At 35.2% G+C, this 20391-nt stretch overlaps 1 protein-coding gene across 6 annotated transcripts in view; it reads left to right on the top strand.

Moving 5' to 3' along the window:
* UNC13C (unc-13 homolog C) overlaps positions 1–20391 on the top strand; it is a 614642-nt gene that overhangs the window by 246692 nt on the left and 347559 nt on the right. For all 6 annotated transcript variants that reach the window (XM_058737680.1, XM_058737682.1, XM_058737681.1 and 3 more), the window contains exon 11: positions 13563–13782. In XM_058737680.1, coding sequence (XP_058593663.1) covers positions 13563–13782 — 220 coding nt within the window. The remainder of the gene's footprint in view (positions 1–13562; positions 13783–20391) is intronic.

Below are 20391 nucleotides of genomic sequence, written 5' to 3'. Positions count from 1 at the left end.
GGTGTTTGTTTTGTTGACTCCATATTGTTTTTTTTTTTCTATTTCATTTATTTTCTTATTTAGATTCATATTCTATTCTCTGTATTTACCGTGAACCTACTTTTCTACATAGTTCACTAATTTTGACTTTATTAACTATTGCATACACACAAAAGAATAATTACAAAATAATTGAAGAACAGTATATATACTTGTGTATCCACGACAGCTTAGGAAGAGAAAAATAAGTAATAAATGATGCAATGATTAATATTTAAGTCAATTTAGAGTGTTTATTCTCCCAAAGACAAGCCATATGAACTATTATTGTTACTACATTGTATTATTTTCAGAGGACATGGAATAGAAATTTAGTGATTTGCATTTAATTGACTATTTTATAGTTTAGCTCATAATTTTGTAGGTATACCACATGAGCTCTTTTTGTTGGTACGTAAGTTTTGGGACTTCTTTATTCCTGAATAATTTTCTTTCAACTTTGTTGGTAATCTTATTAATGTCTTAAATGTTTTTTCTTTAAAATATTTTCTCTATGCTATTAATACAGCTATACCAAATTGATAGATTCAGTATTTCCTTGATAGAACTTTTTTAGTCATTCTTTAAGTCTTAACATGTTTTATGTGTATCTCACATAGCTTAATTTTCTTTTTTTAAAATTTTTAATGTTTATTTATTTATATTAGAGAGAGACAGAGTGTGAGCAGGCAAGGGGCAGAGAGAGAGTGAGACACAGAATCTGAAGCAGGCTCCAGCCTCTCAGCTATCAGCACAGAGCCTGATGTGGGGTTATGAACCCATGAACTGTGAGATCATGACCAGAAATGAAGTCACAAGTTTAACCCACTGAGCCACCCAAGCGCCCCTCACAGAGCTCAGTTTCAATTCAATTCAAGAATTTGTCTTTTTACAGGTGAACTCAATGAATTTACATTTATGATAGTGTATTTGAGCTTAGTTCTATTCCTCTTTAAAAATATACTGTCTCTTGGGGCGCCTGGGTGGCGCAGTCGGTTAAGCGTCCGACTTCAGCCAGGTCACGATCTCGTGGTCCGTGAGTTCGAGCCCCGTGTCGGGCTCTGGGCTGATGGCTCGGAGCCTGGAGCCTGGAGCCTGTTTCCGATTCTGTGTCTCCCTCTCTCTCTGCCCCTCCCCCGTTCATGCTCTGTCTCTCTCTGTCCCAAAAAATAAATAAAAAACGTTGAAAAAAAAATATACTGTCTCTTTTTTAATTGTTTTTCTAAGGTTCTTTTGTGGAGGTTGAGTTTTACTTTCCCTCTCCTCAACAGATGAATTAAAATGATCTATACTGTTTATTTTAATATAGCAGATGTTTCCTAAATGTATCATAAATATACTTTACAATTTCTTTTATTGAAGTATAATTAACATACATTGCTATGTTAGTTTCAGGTGTATAATATTGATTTGACAATTCCGTACATTAGTCAGTGTTTACCATGATTAAGTGTCGTCACCATCTGTTTCCATACAATGTTATTACAATATTATTGACTATATTCCTTGTGCTGTATTTTTTTCATTGCTGTGATTATTTTATAGCCAGAAGTTTGTATCTCTTAATACCCTTTATTTCACCCATCTCCCCACCCACCTCCACTTGGAATCATTAGTTTCTTCTCTTTAAGAGGAACAAGGTAGGGGTGTCTGGGTGATTCAGTCAATTAAGCCTCTGACCTCACCTCAGGTCATGGTCTCCTCCCTCATGGGTCTGAGCCTCACATTGGGCTCTCTGCTGTCAGCACAGATCCTGCTTCGTATACTCTATCCCCCTCTGCTCCTCCCCTGCTCTCACTTTCTCTCCCTCTCTTAAAAATAAATAAATAATTAAAAAAAATTTTTAAAGAGAAACGATGTGTGGTTTTGTTTTAGTATGTTCATTTGTGTTTTTTTTTTATTGTCATCATTTTTTTAAAAAGTTTTTAAATTCCAGTTAACCTACAGTGTAATATTCGTTTCAGATGTGTAATACAGTATTCAACACTTCCCTGCATCACCTGGTGTTCATCACAGGTGCACTCCTTAATCGTCATCACCTATTTAACCCATCGCCTCCACTACCCCCGTTAACTGTCAGTTCTCTACAGTTAAGAGTTGGTTTCTTGGTTTGCCTCTCTCTCTCTCTTTCTTTTATATTTTTGAAAGACAGAGAGACAGAGTATGAGTGTGGGAGGGGCAAAGAGAGAGGGAGACAGAGAATCTGAAGCAGGCTCCAGGCTCTGAGCTGTCAGCACAGAGCCCAATATGGGGCTGGAACCCACACACCATGAGATCATGACCTGAGCCAAAGTCGGACACTTAACCAACTGAGCCACCCAGGTGTCCCATGCCTCTCTTTCTTCTTTTGTTCCTTTGCTTGTTTATTTTTGTAAATTCCACATATGAATGAAATGATATGGTATTTGTCTTTCTTTGACTTATTTCACTTAGTACAAAGTCTTATAAGTCCATTCATGCTGTTGCAAATGGCTAGATCTCATTCTTTTTTATGGACAAGTAATCCCTTATGTGTGTGGGTGTACATATCTGTCTGTGTATGCCACTCTTTAGTGCATTTATTAAAGTTGCTTTCATTTCTTGACTATGGTAATAATGCTGTAATGAATATGAGTGTATATATCTTTTCAAATTAGTGTTTTCTTTCTTTCTTTTTTTGTTTTGTTTTGTTTTGTGAATATCCAGTAGTGGAATTACTGGATCATATGAATAGTTTCATTTTTAAATTTTGAGGAACCTCCATACTGTTTTCCACAGTGGCTCCACCAACTTACGTTCCCACCAATAGTGCATGAGGGTTCTCTTTTCTCCACATCCTCACCAACACTCATTTCTTGTTTTTGATGCAAGCCATTCTGACTGGTGTGAAGTGATCTCACATTATGGTTTTGATTAGCCCTGATGGATGGTGATGTAAGGCATCTTTTCATGTGTCTGTTAGCCATCTGTATGTCTTTTTTGGAAGAATGTCTATTCGGATCCTCTGCTCATTTTTTTAATTGGATCGTTTGGTTTTGGTATTGAATTATAGAAGTTCTTTATATACTTTGGATATTAACCACTTGGATATATCATTTGCAAATATCTTCTCTCAGTAGGTCATCTTTTTGTTCTGTCAATGGTTTCCTTTGCTATCCAAAACCTCTTTATTTGGGTGCAGTCCCAATAGTTTATTTTTACTTTTTTTTCCCCTTGTCTCAAGAAACAGATACATAAACATATTGTTAAAGTTGATGTCCAAGATAATACTGCCTGTGTTTTCTTTCAGGAGGCTTATGGGTTCAAGTCTCAAATTAGGTCTTTTTTTTTAATTTGTTTGTTTACTTTTGAGAAAGAGAGAGAAAGGATCCCAAGCAGGCTCTGTGCTGTCATCGCAGATCACATTGTATGGCTCAAACTCATGAACCATGAGATCATGACCAATTGAGTCACCCATGCACTACTAGGTCTTTTTTTTAATATTATTTTTTAACATTTATTTATTTTGAAGGAGAGAGAGACAGAGTGTGAGCAGGGAAGGGGCAGAGAGAGGGAGATACAGAATCTGAAGCAGGCTCCAGTCTTTGAGCTTTCAGCACAGAGCCCGACGTGGGCCTTGAACTCACGAACCCTGAGACCATGACCTGAGCCAAAGTTGGATGCTTAACTGACTGAGCCACTCAGGCACCCCTTAATGTTTATTTATGTTAAGAGGAAGAGTGTACACGTATATGCGTGGAGAGGCAGAGAGGTTGACAGAGAATCCCAAACAGGTTCCTCCTCACTGTCAGTGCGGAACCTCACAAGCCCTGAGATCATGACCTGAAATAAAACTTAGACGCTTAACCCTCTGAGCCACCCAGGTGCCCCTCACATTCAGGTCTTTAAATTGGTTGTGTGCATGATATAAAAAAGTGGTCCAGTTTTCATTCTTTACATGTAGCTGTCCAGTTTTCCCATCATCTCTTATTCAAGAGACTATTTTTTCCCATGGTATATTCTTTCTTTCTTTGTCATAGATTGCGTTTATAGTTGTGGGTTTATTTTAGAGCATTTTTCCTGTTGTATTGTTCTAGGTGTATGTTTTTGTTCCAGTACCATACTGTTTTGATTACTAGTTTTGTAGTGTATCTCCAGCTTTGTTCTTCTTTCTCAAGATTGCTTTGGTTATGTGAGGTCTTTTGTATTTCCATACAAATTTTAGGATTATTTTTTCTAGTTCTGTGAAGAATGCTATTGCTATTTTGATAGAGATTGTATTGAATCTGTAGTCTGCCTTGGGTAGTGTGGACATTTTAAAAATATTCCAATCTATGAGCATGATACATCTTTCCATTTGTGTCATCTTCAAATTCTTTCAACAGTATCTTGTAGTTTTCAGAGTATGGGCTTTTCACCTTCTTGGTTAAATTTATTCTTGGTTGCAATTGTAAATGAGATTGTTTCCTTAATTTCTCTTTTTGATATTTCATTATTAGTGTATAAAAACACAACAGTCTTCTGTATGTTAATTTTGTGTAACCTTTACCAAATTATAAGTGTTGATATTTTTTTTGATGGAGACTTGAGGATTTTTTATATATAGTATCATGTTATCTGTCAATAGTGACAGTTTTACTTCTTTCTTATCAATTTGGATGCTTATTTATTTATTTATTTTTCTTTTCTTTTCTTTTTTTTTCTGATTGCTGCAGCTAGAACTTCCAGTACTATGTTGAATAAAAGTGGCAAAAGTGGACATCCTTATCTTATTCCTGATCTTAGAGGAAAAGTTTTCAGTTTCCCACCATTGAGTATGATGTTAGCTGTGGGTTTTTCATATATGGCCTTTATTGTGTTGAGGTATGTTCCCTCTAAACCCACTTTGAGAGTTTTTATCATGAATAGATTTTGTATTTTGTAAAATGCTTTTTCTGTATCTATTGACATTATATAATTTTTTTATTATTCCTCTTGTTAATGTGATGTATCACATTGATGGATTTATAAATATTAAACTACCCTTGCATCCCTGGAATAAATCTTACTTAACCATGGTGAATCATTTTTTTAATGTATTGTTGAATTCAGGTTGCTAAAATTCTGTGAGGATATTTGTATCTATGTTCATTAGAGATACTGGCCTGCCATTTTCTTTTCTTTTTCTTCCTTTGTTTCTTTTTTTTTGTTTGTTTGTTTGTTTGGGTTTTTTTTTTTTTTTGGTAGTATCTTTGTCTTCAAACTTTAAAGTTAATAACTCTGTCCTGAAAAAAAAAGATCCAGAAATTCTTAAGCTCTCATTACTAGCCTCAATGATAACATTAAATAAAAGGTAAGTCGAAATGTCATATCAGAAAATGGTCTAAAAACCGCAAGTTTGTAGCCCATAGAGTTTAACTGGATCATCCTTTGGGTTTCCGTGGAATCAGCTTTCATAATTCCGGTAGTAAGTTCCTTTTTTTCCCCTCAAGCACCTGGAGAAACTATTTCATTTTAACCCTTTTACATATTAAACTATTTTTTTCTCAACGCTTCACTATATCAACTCAATCTGCCACATTGACAGATCAGTTTTCCAGCATGTAAAACAAATACATTATTGATGCTAGAGTACTATTGGGAGTATCATTGAGATAACAAATAGAAAGCACTTCAACCATTTTAAACATATAAGTGTGTAGTAAATATTGTAGTTTTTATCATAATCTGTGTTTACCATACCCCTTTCCATGGCTCCATGACTGGCTTTGCTTGGTTACACAAGAGGACAGTGAAAAGGGTTCCTTTTAACAGAGATGACCTCCTTTCCTCTCTTATTTCTACAATATCCTAGCCCGTCTTTCTAATTTCATGGTCTCTGTCAAAAGATTATCTGTATCTATCCCAAGTGGTAAAAAAAAAAAAAAATAGACTTTCCATCTTAAAATGGTAAAAGTTACTCTCCAGTGAATGAATTCCTATTTGTTTTAATCTCTTATATTTAATAAATTACTCATCTCATACTACCTTTATTATTGTATACACTTTTTTATTGAGGTATATTTGACCTATAACATATTAGTTTCCAGTGTACAACATAATTAATTAATATTTTTATATGTGTGAAATAATCACCACAGTAAGTTTAGTTAACTTCCATCACCCAAACACAGTCTCATTTTTTTTCTTTGTTGTGATAATTTTTATGATCGGCATTTTTCAAATGCACAGCACAGTATTAACTATGGTCACCATAGTGTATATTATAATCCCATGACTTGTTTCATAACTAGAAATTTACACCTTTTGACCCCATTCACAAATTTTACCTACCATCCTCTGCCTCTGGCAGTCACCAGTCCGTTGTCTGTATCTGTGAGCTTGGCTTTTTGCTTTTGCTTTTGTTTTTGTTTCTGTTTTCTTAGATTCTACGTGTAAGTAAGATCATACAGTATTCACCTTCCTGTGGTCTAGTTCACTAAGCATAATGTTCTCAAGATCCAACCATGTAGTTGCATATGGCAAGATTTTACTCTCTTATAGCTGAATTACATTCTATTATACACACACACACACACACACACACATTTTCTTATCCATTCTAATGACACTTAGGTTGTTTCTGTGTCTTTACTGTTGAAAATAATGCTTCTGTTAACATGGAGGTATATGTTCAAATTAATACTTTTATTCTCTTTGGATAATTACCCAGAAGTGGGATTTCTGGGTCATATGGTAGTTCTATTTTTAATTTTTAATTTTTTGTGGTAATTCCATACTGTTTTCCATTTAAATTCCCACCAACAGTGCAGAAGTGTTCCCTTTTCTCCAAATCCTTGCCAACACTTGTTATTGTTTGTGGTTTTAATACTGCCTTTTTTTTAAAAATATTTTTATTTATTTTTGAGACAGAGCATGAGCAAGGGAGGGGCAGAGAGAGAGGGAGACACAGAATCTGAGGCAGGCTCCAGGCTCCGAGCTGTCAGCACAGAGCCTGATGCGGGGCTTGAACTCACAGACCGTGAGATCACGACCTGAGCTGAAGTCGGACGTTCAACCGACTGAGCCACCCAGGCGCCCCAATACTGCCTTTCTAACAGATGTAAGGTGTTATCTCTTGGTTTTGATTTGCATTTCTCTGAAGATTGTTGATAGTGAATATATTTTCATGTACCTTTTAGCCATACCTATGTCTTATTTGGACAAATATCTGTTCAGATCCTCTGCCCATTTTTAAATCAGTTTGTTTTCTAGCTATTGAGTTGTATGAGTTCTTTATATATTTTGGATGTTATTCCCTTGTCAGATACATGATTTGCAAATATATTCTTCTATTCAGCATATTGTCTTTTCATTTTTTTATGGTTTCTTTTACTGTGAAGAAGTTTTTTAGTTTAATGTTTTTAGTTTAATGTAGCTCCACTTATTTTTGCTTTTTGTGTCAAATCCAAAATACATCATCACCAAAACCAATGTCAAGGAGCTTATCCCCTATGTTTTCTTCTAGGAGCCTATGGTTTCAGGTCTTATATTTAAGTATTTAATTAATTTCTTATTAATCTTTTTGTGTATCTTATAAGATCGTGGTTCAGTTTTATTCCTTTGCATGTGGCTGTTCAGTTTTCCCAGCACATCTCTTAAAGAGAGACTGTCCTTTCCCCATTGTATATTCTTGGCTCCTTTGTCATGAATTAATAGAACATATATGTGTGGGTTTATTTTGAGGCTCTGTTCTGTTCTTTTGATCTATGTGTCTGTTTTTATGCAGTACAATGCTGTTTTGATTATGGTATCTTTGTAATATAGTTTGGAATCAGGGAGAGTGTTGCCTCTAGTTTTTTTTTTCCCTTGAGATTGTTTTCTCTGTTCACGATTTTGTGGTTCCATGCAAATTTTAAGTTTGCTGGTTCTATTTCTGTGAAAATTGCCATTGAAATTTTCATAGGGATTGTGTGGAGCCTATGTATTGCTTTGGATAATATGAACATTTTAATGATATTTTTCCAACCCATGAGCATGGAGTATCTTTCATTTATTTGTGTCCTCTCTGATTCTTTCGCTAATATTTTATACTTTTCAATGTATAGATCTTTCATCTCCTTGGTTATATTTGCTTCTAGGTATTTTATTCTTTTTGATGCAAGTGTAAGTTAAATTCATTTCTTCATTTCCCTGACAATTTGTTATTTATGCATAGAAATGAAGCACATCTTAGTGTATTGATTTTATATTCTACAAATTTACTGAGTTTATTTATTCTAACAGTTTTTGGGTGGCGTCTTTAGAACTTTATATAATTACATTCACAATTTCATTGAAAGTTTGAATTGAAGAAAAGTGATACAGTACATGACAAATCTGTCCTAATTTGTTTCCAGGTTGTGTTTTCTGTCATAATAGGTCTGTGTTATTTTGAACTCTTCTTTAATTATTGTATCCTCTTCTTTATCATTATTCACTCTCTTTATTTGGACTTACTAAGTCACTTAGCTCAATGATAATTAGTGTCTGTTAAAAAACAATGTAAGTAATACAAATTATTCACATTTTTCCAAGGATAGGCACATAACTTTTGGTGTCTTCACTTTTCTGGTACAAAATTTTACCTGAATAACTTTAACTTCTACAGTCAGTCTTATGTGATGATTGTCCTCATGAGTAAATCAGACCCGAAATTAGGCTGTTTTTATACTCACAAACTTCTTATGCCATTGTTCTGTCTTCTTGTTTATAACAAATTTCAAAGGTCACATTGTACATAATATTTGCTCTGCAAATATTTCTGATGCTTTTGTACAGAAAGAGTGAAATGATACCTACAGGACAGCAAATAGATTTTTTTCCCCAAGGTACATGAATAATGCTTCAAAACAAGAAGCTTATTTTTTCTTGTAGTTATCAAAATGTGATTTTTTTTTTGAGAATAGGAAAATCATGGTTTACATAATCCCATGAGGAAACCCACAGGATGATGAGAAGATTAGAACTTTATTAGTTCAGTCACTGGTTAACATGGTAGAGGAAAAAGAGAACAGGTGTATGGCAAATGGAGATAGACCTGCTTTGTTCCTATTGTATTAACATTTGGTTGATTGGAATTTTGATTGTGTCAAAACACTAGTCATTGCCTTTGTCACGAAGCCTGAATGCTTTATTTATTGGGCTCATTTTAATTTTCTCATATAGTTATGTAGAAAAGACAATTCATTTTTTGTGTGTGTCCTAATTGTTCAGAAAGTGACATATTATAGCATTTCACCCAAGATTATAGTTTATTAGAGGACGGATTTTTAACAAAATCATTGTTTAGGATATGAGCATCCTTCCCTTTGTAATCTATAATCTGTATTTGGCTAAAGAGGTTTATCAGACAGAGCCAAAGCATTTCCTACCCTCATTTCTACAGATAAAACAGTGTCTTCACAAAGTAAAAGTCACCTTCTTTTTTCTTCAGTCAGTTCAGTAATGTAAAACTGATGTTTACAGGTTTTATTCCTAATTGCATAAGTCTTACATTCTGTATATAAATAGAAAAAAATAATCAGAGAACACAAATCAAACCATGACTAACTTTCAAATATTAAATTGAGTAACTTTTTGTTTGTTTTTTTTAGTGCTTTTTTGTTTTATAAATTGTTTCCACAGTGAGCATGCATTTCGATATAATTAGAAAATACATACTGGAAAGTGACATCTGAGATTAGTGGTTGTTGTTGTGGCTGCTTTGTTTTGTTTTTATTTAGAATGGAGGAAAAGCCAGCAATGTTGTTTGCCAGTGAGAATTATTTTATTTTGTAAGTACTTCCATGAAATATTGAGCATGATTTACAAAAGCTTTGTGACTTTTAAAAGAGGGGGAAATAAAGAACATATATACACATCCATAAATACCAGCATCCATTGTCTTTTGTCGTATAGAAACAAGAGTCTTCTCTTGAATGTAAATTGCAACTTGGTCATACAGTGAATGAAAGAATATTTTAAAAAATGAAAATATATTTTAGAAAGTATTAAATGTTTATTGTGGAAGATTTGGAAATTTTAGAAACCTTTATAATAGATTAGCAGCAAGTCTTCTCTTTTGCTGAATTCATTCTGTCCTTGTTTCCTAATCCCATTAGATTAGGGCTCTGCTTGTTCTTGGCATCATCTTCTCTACATATCTGGATTTACGTAGGCCAGAAACTCTCCCCAGATAACATACGCAGTCTCATCCTTTCATATTAGTGAGGATCCTGTTTATTAACTCTACTTAATTATCTTTCTATCTGTTTAATGTACTACATAAAAAAAAAAATCTCTTCCTTTTAAGGCAATTTCTAATAGTTACAAACTCCCATCTGTCATGTTCAGTGGCTAATTCTGGGGCTTCTCCTTGTTTTATTCAGCTTTTCATACCCTATCTTTTTTGTCTTATTCCACAGAACTCTTTTATTTTTGGTCCTTTTTATAATCTTGTTTGGTCTGGTCGGTCTTCGCTAACTAAGAAAGTACCTTATTTTCCCAGGATGCAGTATTCTTGTGAGAGTAAGAATCCCTTATAAGGTATATTTGTACATGCTTTCCTAGCTAATCATTTCCTGAGTTTCTGAACTGACCATCCTTACATCTTATGCTTTGCTTCAGTAAGAACTGTTTCCATATGTCATTTATTTTAATTTTCAGCTTTGATAGACATGCTCATATCCCCAAAATCACAAGTGAAAAAGATACATATTATCATTTCTGTCAGACTGAGGATATATACCTTGTAGTGAAGTATACAATATTTTCTCCAGCTTCTCCATCTTTTAAATGTTCAATTTGTTTTAATGCCCCATTCAGTTGATTTTCAGTGTGTTATCTAGTAAATTTTCAATGTTACTATCATTTTTTTTTAAATTAGCTTCATTCTCTTTTTATGAAATGGATCATGGCTCTTTAAACCCAACCAAACAAAACATTTCAATGAAAACTTCTCATCTGTTTACTTAGAACTGTCTTTTATTTGGTTTTCTCCAGTATGTTTAATTTTTTAGGAACTCTTCCTTAAATTTATTACTCCTGCTATAGCTTAAGAATGTAGAGGACTGACTATATATAATTTGAATTCAATGAAAAAGATAATAGTCACAGGGTATTAGATAAAATGTATGAACCATTTACTTAACCTTAAAACATGTAGATAAGTTCATGTTCAAAACAACCCTTTACCCAACCCTACTTTCTAAGTTGGTATGTTTTTCTTTACTTGTATTCATTAGCAGACTATTCCCACCTAGTGTTCTATTTAGTTAGAATTACTTTCCCCTACTAAGGGAAAAACAAATTACCTGATGTGATTGCAAATATAACTAAATTCCGCACTTGTTTTTTAGCTAAACCAAAAAGCTACATTATATGCGCACGCGCACACACACACACACACACACACACACACACACACACACCCTGAGCCCAGCTAGAACAGGAAACTGTCTATGGATGGCTGATTGAAAATCTGTTATGCCAAAGTGAATTGTTCAATTCAGTTTAATGATATTGATAATAATACTCTGCTAAGCTGTGCAGGGGAAGCAAAGATGAGTTATACATCGTTTTAATTCTAAAAGAACTCTTAACAGTTATTTTGCAAGACGACATCTTCATTATGAAATGAGGCCAAAGATTACTTGGGTGAGGCTCTATTGAAAGGATGGATCCAGTTGTTTGTATAAACCCTAATATGGGGGTCCCCCACTTGAATAATTCCTCTATTTGATCACACTCCTGTTCTCTAGACTCACATGAAGTATAAAAGTATAAAAAGCTTCAGCCAGACCCTCATGTAGTAGCAAGGCTGGATCTTGCTGTTCAAAAGTTAGAAAAAAATTTAGTAAAGCTTAACTCCCTGCAGGGAATATTCCAGTACCGTTACCAAACATATTCTGGGAAAACACACCATGAGGGGAATATACTAATAAAGGGAAATATGCTGTTACCGTACTGTGGAATTGAAGAATAATGGAAAGTTGCCCATTTCAACACTGTGGGAAGGTATTCTGAAATTAGATTTAAAGATTATTAATGCAAAATATAAATGTTTCATGTAAATGCTAGGCTCCTACTGGATTTATGTAAATATCCATTCATTATGTATCAGGAAGTTTTGTGAAATTATTTGTAAATGTAACTTCAGAGTGATAGTCTTTCTTTTAAGAAGATACCTGCATTGTTACATATGAAAAGCACAGAGAAGTACTGATCCAAGCAGGTCTTTTTCCTATCAACCTAGGATGGTTTCTGGAAAATCCAGTATCAATACTAATACTTAATATTTATTTAGTATTTTGAAGTCTGTGGAATAAATTTGTTACTATCATTCAATTTGATCTTCAAAATAATATTGCAGATAGGTAGATAGGGGAGGAAAGTAAGGTTTGTAAGTCTCTGTGGATTACCATACTTCTAAGTGGAAGAACATTCCCACAAAATATGTGTCATATTCCTACTATGTGTCAGAGACAATGATTGGCACTAAGGAGAGAAATATCGATGACGGGCCCTAAATATGTCCTGAAGAAGCCCATATTAAATTTCATTGAATGGCCCTATGCTAGGGAACTCAGGTCTCCTCTGTCTACTCATTCAGTGAATTTTTCTACCCCACCAGTGGCTTGTCACTGAGAGTCCTTCAATGTGTTGTAAAAACTTATCTCCCTTTAAAATATTACCATTACCATGGGAGAATCGCATATAAGTTTTAACCTACTACTAGTGCTCTCTTATTAATTAGTTGGTGACCTTGTTCTTAAAGGATAGGCAATGAAACAGTCCCTTGTAGAAGGAATTATAGAATGAGCATTCTTTGGAGCTGGGAAGTGTTGAAAGGTCTGGGAGAGTACAGAGTCATGGAAGAGATACCACTGTAGGATGCAAAAGAGGGGTGGGGATGTTTCTGGAGCATTAAGTCAGCATTTAGAATGCTTTGAATCTACTTAACAATCTTACCAAGAACCAGTTTAGACCAAGGATAGCTATTTAAAGATGTGTGTGTATGTGTACACGCTCACACATATATATATGCGCGTGTGTGTATATATATATACACACACACACATATAATGTATGTGTGTTATATATATAATATATAGAATATATATGTTATAATGTATATAAAATATACCATGTATTGTACATATGTTATATATGTATATACAATATATATGTATATATTAATATTTCTTAGGCACCAATATTAAGACAGAGACTAGGTTATGCTCCAATGACTGATATAGCAATGAGCAAGAATTTCATAATCCTTCACTTCATGGAGTCCACAGTATAGCAGGGGTGTGGATATTATCAAGTAATTAGAGCTTCTTGCTGCTATGAAAGAAGCTTGCACAACAGTGGAACCCAGTCCAGTCTGGGATGTAAAGGAGTTCTTTGTGTTCACATGACAAATTGGACCCTAGAACACTGAGAAAAGAATAGTGAGCAGAGTTCTTGTCATTACTTAAATCAATAATTAAGGGGCTCTTTCAAAATAATATTTTCAGGGAAAAATGATAAAATAGTTTGTTATTTGTTGAAATCCTTGAAATACACTGACTTGGCTGACATTGAAACTTATCTCATCTTTACAGAAAATACATGTCTTCAAGAAGACCTTGCAGGCACTGATCTACCCCATGTCCTCCACCACCCCTCACAATTTTGAGGTCTGGACGGCAACAACACCCACCTACTGTTACGAGTGTGAAGGGCTCCTGTGGGGCATTGCCCGGCAAGGCATGAAGTGTTTGGAGTGTGGAGTGAAATGCCATGAAAAGTGTCAGGACCTCCTAAATGCTGACTGTTTGCAGAGTGAGTACCTACTTAGGCTAAAGACATGTATGCATAACCTACATGCTTTCATATTAGGCCTCTGCAGTTCTTGCTGGTTTTCAGTAATTCCACCCCCTACCCCTCCTACTTCACAAAGATTCACATACCACCCATGACATTATATTGTTGATGCTGTGTTCCCATAGTGCCAGGCTCTGACTTAGATTCCTCAGAATGACCAATTGCATGCTTGTCCAGTAGAAAACTTGAAAGTGGCTTCTGATCTGTTTGGTTACTTCAATCTCTTAATAGCCCTGTGTGGAAAGTGGGAGTGTGTCAAGTTATGTTCCTCAAACAAGGACTAAGGCACACCCTTGTAAAATACGTTTTTAATATTTATTTATTTTTGAGAGAGAGAGAGAGAGAGAGAGAGAGAGAAAGAGAAAGAGAGAAAGGGCACAGAGAGAGGGAGACACAGAATCCAAAGCAAAGCAGGCTCCAGGCTCTGAGGTGTCCTCACAGAGCCCGATGCAGGGCTCAAACTCATGAACAGTGAGATCATGACCTGAACCAAAGTCAGTTGCTTAACTGACTGAGCTATCCAGGAACCCCAGAAGGCACACCCTTGTGATTACAATAATCTGAATTCTTTTCCAAGCCTATTTGGTATCTTGGAACCAAAGGCTTCATTTTTCTCCACCAAATGAACAGGAATAATAAAATTTATCTCAGAGGTTTATAGGGAAGACAAAATGAAATAGTCTTTGCTAAGAATTTGGCGAATAGGAGATGCTCAGTGAATATTAATGGTTTCCTCATCCTTTTACACTTCTGTATAGATACATATCACTTCAACCTTTATTAAAAGTTATCTTAAATTTTCCATTTCCAAAATAAATTATTTATACTAATATTTTATATTAGGTCCAGTAATGCCAAAACATCACAGTCTAAGATATATATTATTGACTTCACTCCTGCATTGATTTGGTTGTGGCTGCTGGCCTTAAATTACTAAAACAAAAACAAAACAAACAAAACACATCACCAAAGAAATGTACTTAAACATGTACTTTCATTTGCAAACGCTTTTTTTTTTTTTTCATGACTAAATATTGTCCCCTCTGTTTACTGTTTATATGGATATAACGAATGGATAGAGTCCATGGGCTTCCTAAACTTGAGGGGGATCAGAGAAAAATGTCAAAATAAAGATAAAATCACAAATGCTGTCACTTTTGGTTTTGTAGTAAGTCATACTCATTCTACAGTTTTCTCTCCTTTATTAGTATTCTTCCTACACAGTCAAAACTATCAGATCAAATGGAGGCTGTTAATGGTAATGAATGCATTTTTTTTTTTTTTTTTCAGAATAGGTAGTGTGTCTTTGAAAAAAAATATCTAGGAATAACTGCTTAAAAGGAAGGGGGATGGACTCAGTACTAAGCTAATTTTCATAATCTCATAATCCAATTAGAATTGAGTCTACTTATTTAAAAAGTGAATTGTAAACAGGCATCTTAAGAAATCAGCCTATTAGGGTGGTGACGTTTGAGAAAACAGAAATATTGTCATCCAGAAACAAATGGCTTGAGGGGCACCTGGGTATCTCAATTAGTTTAAGCATCTGACTCTTGATTTTGGTTCAGTTCATGATCTCAAGGTTCATGAGATCGAGCCCCATGTTGGCCTCTGTGCTGACAGCAGAGATCCTGCTTGGGATTGTCTCTTTCCCTCTTTCTGCCCCTTGCCAGCTCTCTCTCTCTCTCTCTACCAAAATAAATAAATAAATTTATAAAAACAAAGGACTTGAATATATTAATGAAAAGGTGTATATTATACCTCAGAAATTAGCTGATTTTTCTTTCAGTGTTTTAGAGACTAAACATGTTACCCATTCTTTAGATTTTAGAAGCATCTTTATAATCTATATCCATTCTTAAGATGTGTTGGTGGATATTGGTTAAATTAAGCAAGTTTTTCTATGGGGTTATATATTAAACTCATTATACATTATAAATTTGAAGATACTTTAAAATGTACATGTAAAATAAAAAATTTTGCGAAAAATTAGGCTGGGTATGAATGGCCCAGGAAGGCAACATTTTCTTTAGTAATACCTCCATACTCTTTCCCTAAAATCCACACTCGCATTGAACAGAAAGAAGCTTTGCCAAGTATATGAATTCAACGTCACGCCTTTCCACGATAACTATCAATATAATTTGAAAATTTCCCTACAGAATCTGTGACATTTCCTTAAGAAATTTCTATTTTCATTGTGTTAAGCAAGAATTTTGTGCTGGTGGCACACCCTGTGTAAAATATTTCCATGTATGCCTACAATGGAAGAAAAGGATAGAGTTAAAAGGAAAAAAAAAAGGAAATCAGAGTTGGAAGGTCTAGTCTAGCTAATATAGCCTCCTATAAAAATGAGGATGTTCTATGATTTCTTTCTCAAAATGGTCAATCTGTTTGAACACCTCTAGGAAGAATTTAACACCTTGGCAGGAGCTTAATTCATCACTAGAAAATTCCTGTGTATAAATTACAGCTTGAATCAGCCCCTGCCTCCTGGTAACTTTTACTCTTTAAACTCCTATTCTTTAATCTTACCAATGGAGGGTAAATATTTAATATATGTACTTCAATTGTATATGACGATTTTTCAAATACTTGTCTTTTTCAAATAATAGTCTTCTTCAGGTTTGTAGACCCTTATTATTTTGCTAGTTTTTTTTTTCTGAAGACAATGAGTCTGTCAACATAGACACACACAAATACTCAGAATGAAAACAAAACAAAACAAAAAAACACTTTACATGTGGTCTGACTAGTGATCCATGCCAAGGAGAGGATATGAAAAGTTACTTCAAATTCATTTGAGTTTGGTGTTTCATTCCTATCCAATCTTGTGTCCATGATTTATATGCTTGCAGTCAAGTGGAATGAGACCAGGTGATTGAAAACCCCGCTCACTGCTCCAGTATTTTCTCACAGAGAAGCATGGAAATGTCAGATAAGTTCCCCCAAACAGCCTCACTTCCATTCCTGTCTAGCTGATTTTATTGGTGGTTCCTTCACTTTAACACCTTCTTGGCCCAAAGCTGGAAACCATGCATAGTGGTAGACGGAAACAGGAGACCAAAGGGAAGTGGGTCTGTCTTTCAAAGAAGAGAACTGATTCATTCTTGCTCCTTCAGTTTCAGCCAGTGTCAGTAGCCAGAGTCCACCTGTTTTTTCCTTAATAACTTGTTAGTGGCCTGCTGTTTAAAAAAAGTTATTTAATTCTTATTTTGGAAACAGAATTTGGTGGTAAAAGAACTGTAGCTAATCGAGAAGCTGTTTGTCACCTGCATGAACTGAATATAACCCATAAGGAACTTGATGTGACAGTTACAGTGGTAGTTTTAGATAAAGAACCAAAAAGACAAAATGTATGTTGGCTGGGGTGAGGTTGTGTGCAGAGTGAGACGTAAGTAGAAGAGAAATCATGTATAAAATACTTTCCTTGATTATTGTTTTGAAGTAGAAAAGAGACAACTCAAAAAATTGGAAAAAATATACCAAATAATCAGTTGGTATGTAACCCAACTGGCTTATACTTCTTTTCACATCTCCAAAGAAGGAATCCCAAAGTCCTATGGAATAAGCATTCTGCCTAATTTTAATTCTTAACTGGAAAATATAAGTACCTGCATAAGTACAGAAAATATTTTGCCAAAAGTTCAGGAAACTAGCATCTTGTAAGACGATCTTTCATTCTGTGTGTTTTCCACGGACATGATATTAAGCTTCTGTGTTCTGTTAGCCATTGCAAATTGATAGCATTAACAAAATTTGGCTAGGACACTCCTTTCTGCAAACTACATATTGATTCTGTTTCTTTTGTATTCGTATTACCACATTTTGCAACTGTGATATCTTAAGACATTTATTTATATACACTAAATAGCTACTGTGGGTGGGAGCTTTATTCTGGGCTTTCAGAGCTCAAGAGAACATAACCACTGCTGTCCCTGGATTCAAGCATATTTTCAAAAACTTACATGAGTGGATTTGAACACGTATCTTGGAACCTTTAACCTTCTCCTCTTTTATCTATCTATCTATCTATCTATCTATCTATCTATCTATCTATGTATCTTTAAATTCAACTTAGTTAACATACAATGTAGTCTTGGTTTCAGGAGTAGAACCCCATGATTCACCTCTTACATGTGGCACCCAGTGCTCATTCCAAGAAGTGCCCTTCTTTAATGAGTACTTAGGAGGCTTAGAAGTAGAATTCTGTGTATCCACTGCTCTAGGGTGGAGATTTTTTTTTATGTCTCCAGAACCTAGTACATGTTTTAGCATAGTTAGATGCCAATAAATGTTGGTTAAACAACAAATGAGGGCATGGGAACTGTAGTAAGAAATAGCATGTTATGGTTTAAAGATCATTCTTCCATAGAATCATAGATGGTTAGGGGAGCCTTTGAGATCAGTGGGTTGGAGAACCCAGTCTACTGATCTTACTGAATTGACGCAGTCCAGTTTCTTGTCCAAAAAGAATCAAATAGATATTATAGATAGGGTTAGAACCCAGGTCTCTGAATTCCCAGCCTCATAATCTGACTTAATTTGTAAAGAAATACACAAAGTTTGTACTAAGGGAAAAATGGAATGTTGTTGAATTTTATTTTTGGTGCTTTTCCACTCTCCCATATAGTACCCCTGACTTTTAGGCAAACTATGCTGCCCTGATGTTGGCTTCACATCATGATGATGACTCAAGGCATGTCCACTGTGGCTAACACATAAGCTTGGAGTATACGCCAATCACAACATACCTACTGCATTGACTTTTCAGCAACACTAAAGAGAAAATAATAAATTAACATGGGTAAAAGTGGAACTAGTAGTTGAGTTACTTTCACACAACGGTCATGAACCTCAAGGAATAAACTAATAATGGAGCATTTTCAAGTGTGGGGTAGGCTGCTCTAGGGAGATAAAAATGGTAAATAAGCCTTATATGATGCCATATGTTCAACATAACAGAAGCAATGGATATCTGTATATCCATATCTATATCTATATTTCATAGTCCTGAGTTACTTGAGAAAGATCTGGCTTTTATTCTTGCTGCTACCGGAATTTTTCAAAATTCTCTGAGCATCACTTTCTACATATGTGAAAAGAGTTAATAATACTGGCTAACGCTCTTCGGCTGAACACCACCAGAAACATGTCTGTAGTTTTAAAAGTTCACTTTATTATCCATTGCTGCAATGGAGAGTACGCATCAGGATAAACAATAGGGCATCTCAGTAAGAGGCTATTAGAAAGCAGACATTGCTCTGGATCAGTTGTTGTCTTGAAATGCGGACAATTCTGTGATTATGTGGGTTAAAAAACCTTATCTCCAAGCAGGATAGACAAGAGTGCATCTAATCCCTGTACTTAGCAAAGAAACAGTGGTTACTCATTAGGAGAAAGAATGTTTGGTATTTTGTGATCTGTACAGTGACCTTGTTTTCCTTTGTGCTTAGACAAACTTGTGAGATGGCCTTGTTTGTCTCACATTAACACTGTCACAGAGTGTCCGTGTGTGAAGTTGGTGTCCCGTGAGTTTGCTCGTGTCCAATGGGAGAACAACATGGCCTAGCTTTGAGTGCCAGACCAGCTTCCAGCAACATTGTGAACTAGCTGCGTCAGCCAACTTCATTTCAAAGGCTATTTAAGAAAAGAGAAATAGAAAGAAATCTTGTGTTTAATATTGTCTTTGTTTTCCTTTTCCTTTTTTTCTTTTTTTTGACAGAGACATGAGAAAAATCTGTTACTAAGGGTGATAAGAACAAAAAAGGTCTTTGCTCTATCTCTCCCTTGATTTCTTCTTTTCCTTACATAGTAAAGAGACTTTTGAAATTGAGGACTTTTTTCTTTTTTTCTTAGTTTTAACCCTGATCTATGTAATTTGTGATGCTGCAGTAACTGGAAAAATTCTAGAAAGTTAGTATCAAAACAATGCTCATGAGGAGAGCCTGGATGGTTCAGGTAGTTGGGCGTTTGAGTATTGATTTGGGCTCAGGTCATGATCCCAGCTAGAGTCCTGGGATTGAGCCCCCTCATCCATGCTCAGTGCCGAGCCACTTAATATTCTCCCTCCCCTGTCCCCACTAGTCTTCTCCCCTGTTCCTGCTCTCTTTCTCTCTAAAATAAATAAATGAATAAGTAAATAATAAATGAATCTCATGAAATGTAGTAGCTTTGAACACAATTTTGAGTGAGCCTTCCTGATTTTATCATCTTTAATATGCAAATCTTTCTGGACTTGTTCTACAAGTTTGCATTCACCAATAATGGTACTATTGAATATGGTAGAAGTTGGGGGTGGGGGCAGGGAAGAAAGGCTGAATTTTGGTTTTGGGCCCAAGCTCAATAAAGTAAAATTACTTTATGGATGGTGGCAGTTCCATGAAAGGGGACCCCCCTGCCCACATTCTCCCATTGTCAGCGATGGGGCACCAATGAGAGTGGGAGATGATGATCTCCCAGTAGCTCTGTGATCTTCCAATTATTCTTCTGTTAAATGTCAGTCCTTTGTTGTGTTTGTGAAATAGAGTGGAGTATGTGGCTTTGATTAAGAGTAGAGGTTACGGC

This window comes from Neofelis nebulosa, chromosome 7, assembly GCF_028018385.1.
Source record: "Neofelis nebulosa isolate mNeoNeb1 chromosome 7, mNeoNeb1.pri, whole genome shotgun sequence".
Taxonomy (NCBI): domain Eukaryota; kingdom Metazoa; phylum Chordata; class Mammalia; order Carnivora; family Felidae; genus Neofelis; species Neofelis nebulosa.
This window is presented reverse-complemented; position numbering and strand designations above follow the sequence as displayed.